Source organism: Leucoraja erinacea, chromosome 14 (genome assembly GCF_028641065.1).
Source record: "Leucoraja erinacea ecotype New England chromosome 14, Leri_hhj_1, whole genome shotgun sequence".
NCBI classification, from domain to species: domain Eukaryota; kingdom Metazoa; phylum Chordata; class Chondrichthyes; order Rajiformes; family Rajidae; genus Leucoraja; species Leucoraja erinaceus.
The window spans coordinates 45,242,687-45,251,712 of record NC_073390.1 but is presented as its reverse complement, the minus strand read 5'-3'; the positions used below and the strand labels follow the sequence as shown (position 1 = coordinate 45,251,712).

Here is a 9,026-nt window from a genome sequence, read left to right as displayed (position 1 = left end):
GCACGTGGGAGGAAACCGGATCACCCGGAGAAAACCCACGCAGGTCACGGGGAGAAGGTAAAAACTCCATACAGACAGCGCCCATAGCCAGGATCGAACCCGGGACTCTGGCGCTGTTAGGCAGCAACTCCACCACTGCGCCACTGTGCCGCAGCTACTTTAGAGTAGATTTTGATGAATGTCACTAATCTTTCGAGTAGACTCCCGTGAAGTGCGTGATACAGATCTGAATCAAAATTCCACATATGCAGCAGAAAATGAAATAAAAGTATTCATCACAACTTAGCAATAGATAATAGGTGCAGGAGTAGGCCATTCGGCCCTTCGAGCCAGCACCGTGTGATCATGGCTGACGTACAAATAATGGAATGGGTTACAGGAAATGCATCAAATTACCTTGAGATTTTATTTACATTTTACAACATTTTGCCAGAATCATTATCAAAACACAATCTTCTCCAATCGTCCTTAATATCACAAATCAAACATTGTATCGGATATAGTTTTTCAGAACCTGCTGCTTGGTGATCTGGGATTACATTTTAACGGGTATTTTTTCTGTTCTGACGAGCTGTTAGAATAACAGTAGCACGTTTTGTTTGTCTTGTGCCTCTTCCGCCTCGTCATCTGTGTGACCTTCGTCGGCTTCTGTTGTCAGGGAATCAAACGTCAACTGGGATTGTTCAGTGTCCCTTGAAGAAAATGAAAGAATGGGAAGCGTTAACACTTAATTGTTCTGGTGAAACGAGCGTGAATCATTATCAGTCACTTCACCAACAAACACAATAGCCCAGAGGCTCAAACTGACATCAAAATGTGAAGCTCCAATCCACAGTATAATTTGTGTTGCATTAGATATGAATGGGGGGGGGATCTGTGGTCGGCGCAGACTCGGTGGGCCGAAGGGCCTGTATCCATGCCGTATCCCTAAACTAAACTAAACTAAGATACTGCGCGGAAACAGGCCCTTCGGCCCACCAAGTCCGCACCGACCCCTGCACACTAGTCAAGTCAAGTCAAGTCAATTTTATTTCTATAGCACATTTAAAAACAACTCTCGTTGACCAATGTGCTTTACATCAGAGCAGGTAATAAGGTGCTACAAACAGTGGTACATAGATCAACAATACATACATGGATACATACATACAGCGTTCCCTCAGAGGACCTCAAGAAAAGCTTGTGAGAACAAATAGGTTTTAAGTGTAGACTTAAAGGAGTCGATGGAGGGGGCAGTTCTGATGAGAAGAGGAATGCTGTTCCACAGTCTATCCTACACCCACTAGGGACAACACACTATCCCACACTCCAAAGACATGCAGGTTTGTAGGTCAATTGGCTTCTGTACATCATTCCTTGTGTGTAGAGGAGTGCGAGTGTACGGGGTGATCGCTGGTCGGTGCGGACTCGGTGGGCCGAAGGGCCTGTTTACACTCTGTGTCTGTGAAGTTTATTGGTTTAGTTTTAGTTTAGAAACACAGCGTGGAAACAGGCCCTTCGGCCCACCGAGTCCCTGCCGACCAGCGATCCTCGCTCATTAACGCTATCCTACACACACACACACACACTAGGGACAATTTACAATTATACCAAGCCAATTAACCTGCAAACCTGTATGTCTTTGGAGTGTGGGAGGAAACGGATGCACCCGGAGAAAACCCACACAGGTCATGGGAAGAACAAACAAACTCCGTACAGACAGCACCCGTGGTCGGGATTGAACCCAGGTCTCTGGCGCTGCAAGTGCTGTAAAGCAGCAACTCTACCGCTGTGCCACCGTGCCACCCTAAATTATCTCTAAACTAAATCGGGATTTGATGCACAAAATGTACTGATTTTGTTGTGTATTCAAGTGAACCTGCAAGATTAATCAGAATTAATATGATGGAGATGGGTTCTATTATAACCAAGGGCTACAATAAATTTAAAGGATAGTTTGAGTTTGAGTTTAGTTTATTGTCACGTGTACCGAAGTGCAGTGAACAGCTTTTGTTGCGTGCTAACCAGTCAGCGGAAAGACAACACATGATTATAATTGAGCCGTCCACAGTGTACAGATACCTGTTAAAAGGAATAGCATGAATAAAGTTTAGTGCAAGATAAAGTCCAGTAAAGTCCGATCAAGGATAGTCCGAGGGTTTCCAATGAGGTGGATAGTAGTTCAGGGCTGCTCTCTGGTTATGGTAGGATGGTTCAGTTCCCTGGTAACAGCAGGGAAGAAACTGTCCCTGAATCTGGAGGTGTGCGTTTTCGCACTTCTATACCTTTTGCCCGATGGGAGAGGGGAGAAGAAGGAATGGCCAGTGTGAGACTTGTCCTTGATGATGCTGCTGGCCTTGCTGAGGCAGCATGTGGTATAAATGGAGTCAATATATGGGAGGTTGGTTTGTGTGATGGTCTGGGCTGCAATTCCTTGCAATTTCTTGCGGTCTTGGATGGAGCAGTTCCCAAACCAAGCTGTGATGCATCCTTTTTATGAATTGGGATAACCATAAGTTAAATGCCAGTCCTGATGAGGCAGGTTTTACATGTTCCTTATCAAACGTGGCAAGTTAATCTATAGTGATTATTTCTAAATACATCATCTATTTGGCTGTTCAGTCTTCTGGGACTATAGCTGGGGATTAAAAAAAATTATATTAGCGCAGAAAGTAGCAAACGTAGTAACTTGGAAAGAGACACAGTAGCATTGATGCATGTTTGCATGTTTGTTCTATTGCATGGCTTGTACACTCTGGAATTTAGAAGGATGAGAGGGATTCTTATTGAAACATATAAGATTATCAAGGATTTGGACACGTTAGAGGCAGGAAACATGTTCCCGATGTTGGGGAACCAGGGGCCAGTTTAAGAATAAGGGGTAAGCCATTTAGAACGGAGACGAGGAAACACTATTTCTCACAGAGTGGTGAGTTTGTGGAGCTCTGCCTCAGAGGGCAGTGGAGGCCAGTTCTCTGGATATTTTCAAGAGAGAGCTAGATGGGGTTCTTAAAGATAGCGGAGTCAGGGGATATGGGGAGAAGGCAGCAGCGGGGTACTGATTGTGGATGATCAGCCATGATCACATTGAATGGCGGTGCTAGCTCGAAGGGCCGAATGGCCTACTCCTGCACCTATTGTCTATTGTCACCTATTGTCTATTGTATATTGAATGCACATATTTATGCATGGTCCCCATTATGTTGCATTCTGCTTCATATTCCGATACATATTCTGTTGTGCTGCTGCGTTAGAATTTCATTGTTCATTGTTCTGGGACACATGACAATAAACCATTCTGGACTCCTGATTAAATAGAACGTATGTTTCATTAATAAACCGGTGACTGCACATTCCATGAGTTTATTTAGTGTAGTTTAGTTTATAGATACAGCACGGAAACAGGCCCTTCAGCCCACCGAGTCCGCACCGACCAGCGATCCCCGCACATTAACACTATCCTACACACGCTAAGGACAATTTACAATTTTACCGAGGCCAATTATTCAACAAACCTGCACGTCTTTCGAGTGTCAGTTTAGTTTTCAGTTTATTTTATTCTATTGTCACGTGTTCCGTGGTACAGTGAAAAGCTTTCGTTGCGTGCTCTCCAGTTAGCGGAAAGACAATATATGATGACAAGCGAGCCATCCACAGTGTACAGATACACGACAAGGGGATGTTTAAGATGCTGGAAAAATCGAAGGGAGACAGAAATGCTGGAGAAACTCAGCGGGTGACGCAGCATCTATGGAGCGAAGGAATAGGCGACGTTGTGTGTCGAGACCCTTCTTCAGACTGATGTGGGGGTGGGGGTGGAGGGACGGGAAGAAAGGAAGAGGTGGAGACAGTGGGCTGTGGGAGAGCTGGGAAGGGGAGGGGAAGGAAGGAGAAAGCAGGGACTATCTGAAATTGGAGAAGTCAATGTTCATACCGCTGGGGTGTAAACTGCCCAAGCGAAATATGAGGTGCTGCTCCTCCAATTTGCGGTGGGACTCACTCTGGCCATGGAGAAGGCCCAGGACAGAAAAAGTCGGATTCAGATTGGGGTGGAGGTGGGGGTGGAGACCACCGGGAGATCAGGTTGGTTATTGCGAACTGAGTGGAAGATAATGTTTAGTGCAAGACAAAGCCACCAAAGTGACCAGAGTCCGATCAAAGAGAGCAGAGGGTCACCAACATGGCAGATATTAGTTCAGCACTACTCTCTAATTGTGGTATGATGATTCAGTTGCCTGATAGCAACTGAAAAAAACTGAGTGTGGGAAGAAATCGGAGATCCTGGAGAAAACCCACGCAGGTCATGGGGAGAATGTACAAACTCTCTACAGACAGCACCCATCATCAGGATCGGACCTGGGTCTCTGGCGCTGCAAGGCAGCAACTGTATCACTGCACCACCATGCCACCCTGTTTAAAACTTATTGAAGATATTGAACCTAGAACACATCTTTGGGAAACATCCAGCTCACCTTTTCATCAATGGATTGTCCTTTACAGGTAAGAGCCCAGACGACATTGACAGCTCACAAGAAAGCACTGTGTCCAATCTTTGTGCACCTCCTAGAGTAAGAAGAGAAAATATTTGTAATTATTGTAAATGCAATTCCAAATATCCTAAATATTAGTAATATCAAATATGTGACGCATGTCACTTACTATAGCCAAGCATCACTTCCCGATGAAGCCAGATATGGGATCAACTAAGACAATTGCTATTGAGCTGCTCATTTGCATTTTTGGACCAATCTGCTTCTATGATAATACACAAAGACAGTCACAAAAGGCTGGAGTAACTCAGCGGGTCAGGCAGCATCTCTGGAGCCTAATCTGCTGAGTTACTCCAGCCTTTTGTATCTGATTAAACCAGCATCTGCAGTTCCTTCCTGCGCACTCTATATTAATGCACTTGTGCTCTTCACAGGAGATGCGCGGGGAAAGATTTTTATAATATGCACAGAGATCGATAGGTGACTGGAACACCAGGCAGTATGGTGGCGCAGTGGTAGAGCTACTGCCTTACAGCGCCAGAGACCCGGGTTCAATCCTGCTTACAGGCGCTGTCTGTACGGAGTTTGCACGTTCTCCCCGTGACCTGCGTGGGTCTTCTCAGAGATCTTCGGTTTTCTCCCACACTCCAAAGACGTACAGGTTTGTCGGCTAACTGGCTTGGTGTAAATGTAAAAATTGTCCCTAGGGTAGTGTTAATGTGAGGGGATCGCTGGTCAGCGCGGACTCAGTGGGCTGACGGGCCTGTTTCCGAGCTGTATCTCTAAACTAAACTAAACCTAAACTAAACATGTTGCCAGGGGTGGTGATAGAGGCAGCTCTAGTAGTGGCGTTAAGTGGCTTTTATACGGGCACATAGATGTGCCAAGAATGAAGGGGTATGCATGACATTGGGGGCTGAATTCTCTGCCTCAGCGGGCGGTGGAGGCCGGTTCTCTAGAAACTTTCAAGAGAGAGCTAGACAGGGCTCACAAAAATAGCGGAGTCAGGGGATATGGGGAGAAGGCAGGAACGGGGTACTGATTGTGGATGATCAGCCATGATCACAGTGAATGGCGGTGCTGGCTTGAAGGGCTGAGTGGCCTCTACTCCTGCACCTATTGTCTATTGTGCCAAGAATGAAGGAGTATGGATCACATGCCGGTACACGTTCAACTTGGCATCATGACTGGCACAGACATTGTGGGCTGAAGGGCCTCTTCCTGTGCAGTACCGTTCAATGTCATATTTTATAGACTCATGTGGTGTGGAAAGAGGCCCTTCGGCCCAACTTGCCCACACCGGCCAACATGCCCCATCAACACTAGTCCCAGCTGCCTGCGTTTGGTCCATATCCCTCCAAACCTGTCCTATCCATGTACTTGTCTAACTGTTTCTTAAACGCTGCGATAGTCCAGGCCTCAACTACCTCCTCCGGCAGCTCGTTCCGTACACCCACCACCCACTGTGTGAAAACGTTACCCCTCGGGTACCTGTTAAATCATTCCCCCCCCCCCCCCCCCACCCATTTATTATGTTCCTACCTCTGTTGGTCATCAGCAACTCTCTTTCCAATTCAATCAAGGCTTGCTCATCGGCTTCATTTTCGAAACTGGAGTCGCTGTGATCAACGTCGGGCTCGGACTTGTCATCTGCAGCTCTGGACTGTGGCAATGTCACGGCGGAAGGCAGCTGGGAAATACCCTGCCGTGTCTGGGGAAGGAGGCACCCATTCTCAGTGCGCGGCGATTCTCTTGCTGAGGGGGACATGACCCTCTCAGCGCAGCCCAGAGTCGCTAAGGATAATAAGAGTAAGAGGTAAATCACATCAGCATAAATAGATATAGATCTATTCCTTTGTCACCCTATTCCTTCTTTCCAGAGATGCCGCCTGTCCCGCTGAGTCACTCCAGCATTCTGTGTCCATCTTCGGTGTAAACCAGCATCTGCAGTTCCTTCCTACACAGATGCTGCCTGACCAGTTGAGTTATTCCAGCGCTCAAGATTCCAGCATCTGCAGAAACAAGGAACTGCAAACGCTTGTTTACAAAAAAAAGGACACAAAGTGCTGGATTAACTCAGCGGTTCAGGCAGCATCTCCGGAGAACATGGATAGGTGTCGTTTGGGATAAGGACCTTTCCGCAGACTGAAGAAGGGATCCGACTCGAAACGTAACCTCTCCATGTTCTCCAGAGATGCTGCCTGACCCGCTGAGTTAATCCAGGCCTGTTGACATGTTCCTTCCTTTGTGAAGTGACTGCTCTTGCCGTAAGGGTCGGTCCCACTTAAGCAATTTTTTCGGCGACTGCCAGCGACTGTCACAGTCGTAGCAGGTCGCCGAAAAACCGGTGACTGGACCCCCCTACGACAATGTCTACGTCAATGTCTACGACAACCTACCAAGTCACGTTTATTTGTCACATACGCATACGAGATGTGCAGTGAAATGAAAAGTGGCAATGCTCGCGGATTATGCAAAAAAAACCACAAAACAGAATAGAACAGAATCAGTAATTACATATTTGTGAGAAAACAAAAACAACAATTTGAAAAAGACACAACACAACAGTACATTGGTACAGTAAGTTAGTCCCTGGTGAGATAAGAGTTTACAGTCCTGATGGCCTGTGGGAAGAAACTCTGTCTCATCCTCTCTGTTTTCATAGCATGACAGCGGAGGCGTTTGCCTGACCATAGCAGCTGGAACAGTCCGTTGCTGGGGTGGAAGGGGTCCCCCATAATGTTGCTGGCTCTGGATCTGCACCTCCTGGTGTATAGTTCCTGCAGGGGGGGCGAGTGTAGTTCCCATAGTGCGTTCGGCCGAGCGCACTACTCTCTGCAGAGCAGTTCCTGTCCTGGGCAGAACAATTCCCAAACCAGATTGTGATGTTTCCGGACAAGATGCTTTGACCATTGGTAGCCGCCAATGGAATTCACCGAAGTCAGCACCCAACGACAACCAACGTCACCTGGTGACAACCAGCGACAGCACCTACGTCAGGAGAAATCAAGCTATGTTCATTGGCGTCAAGCCACTGTCGCCGAAAATGTATGAACACGTTGAAAATCCAGCGGTGACTGAGGAGACGACTCACCACCAAGCAGGCGACACCGCGGCGACCATGTGGAGACAGCCTAGTCGCCTGTAGTCGCCTAAAAAATCACCTAAGTGGGACAGGCCGTTTAGTTCCTTAATTCATAGTTGTGCCACTGTGGGAAGGAACTAGGTGAAGTCATTATTCCCACCATACCCGCTTCTCGTTGCTACGATCAGGCAGGAAGTCCCAAAGCAGCAAGTCCCACAACACCAGGTTCAGGAACGGCTTCTTGAATAGACCCCAACACATCCCTAATCCTATCTTGGCAACAGAACTCTGCGGGACCACCTCTTCAGTTCAATTTAGTTTATTGTCACGTGTACCGAGGTTTAAAATTGAGCAACTTACATAGAAACATAGAAAATAGGTGCAGGAGTAGGCCATTCGGCCCTTCGAGCCTGCACCGCCATTCAATATGATCATGGCTGATCATCCAAATCAATATCCCATACCTGCCTTCTCTCCATACCCCCTGATCCCTTTAGCCACCAGGGCCACATCTAACGCCCTCTTAAATCTAGCCAATGAACTGGCTTCAACTACCTTCTGTGGCAGAGAATTCCACAGATTCACCACTGTGTAAAAAGCGTGTAGATTCCATGATAAGGTAATAACGTTTAGTGTAAGGCAAAGCCAGTAAAGTCCGATCAAAGATAGTCCGAGGGTCACCAAACAGGTAGATAGTAGTTCAGCACTGCTCCCTGGTTGCGATGCGATGATCCAGTTGCCTGATTACAGCTGGGAAGAACTTCCATACTCTCGCACTACCATGGATGGATTGTCCAAACAGGTGTTGCAGTTTTTTTTGTTTTTAGTTTTAGTTTTAGAGGTACAGCACGGAAACAGGACCTTCAGCCCATCGAGTCTGTGCCAACCAAGATCCCCGCACACTAACAGCCATCCTACACACACTAGGGACAATTTACAATTTTACCGAAGCCAATTAAGCTACAAACCTGTATGTCTGGGGTGCGGGAAGAAAGCGAAGATCCCGGAGAAAACCCACAGGGCACGGGAAGAACGTAAAAACTCTGCGCAGATGGCACCCGTTGTCACCGTATGTCGTTGTCACTTGCGGGTGGAGCACTAAGGCAAATTCCTTGTATGTGAATACTTGGCCAATAAACATTATTCATCCGCACCTCATATTCCGTTTGGGGAGTCTGCACCCCGGGGGCATGAACATCGAATTCTCCCAATTTTGTTAGTCCTTGCTGTCTCCTCCCCTTCCTCAGCCCCCCTGCTGTCTCCTCCCATCCCCCAGCCTTCTGGCTACTCCTCCTTTTCCCTTTCTTGTCCCCACCCACCCCCGCCCCCGATCAGTCTGAAGAAGGGTTTCGGCCCGAAACGTTGCCTATTTCCTTCGCTCCATAGATGCTGCTGCACCCGCTGAGTTTCTCCAGCTTTTTTGTGTAAACTTATTCATTCATTCATTCATAATCGAACCCGGGTCTCCGGTG

General features: G+C 47.3%; 1 protein-coding gene across 1 annotated transcript in view; it reads right to left on the bottom strand.

Moving 5' to 3' along the window:
- Positions 1–344: 344 nt before the first annotated feature.
- Positions 345–9,026, bottom strand: part of zbbx (zinc finger, B-box domain containing) — a 51,558-nt gene continuing 42,876 nt past the window's right edge. Inside the window, exons 18-20 of the mRNA XM_055646327.1 lie at positions 6,012–6,263; positions 4,452–4,542; positions 345–692 (exon numbers count right to left, since the gene is read on the bottom strand). Coding sequence (XP_055502302.1) covers positions 575–692; positions 4,452–4,542; positions 6,012–6,263 — 461 coding nt within the window. The 3' untranslated portion in view covers positions 345–574. The remainder of the gene's footprint in view (positions 693–4,451; positions 4,543–6,011; positions 6,264–9,026) is intronic.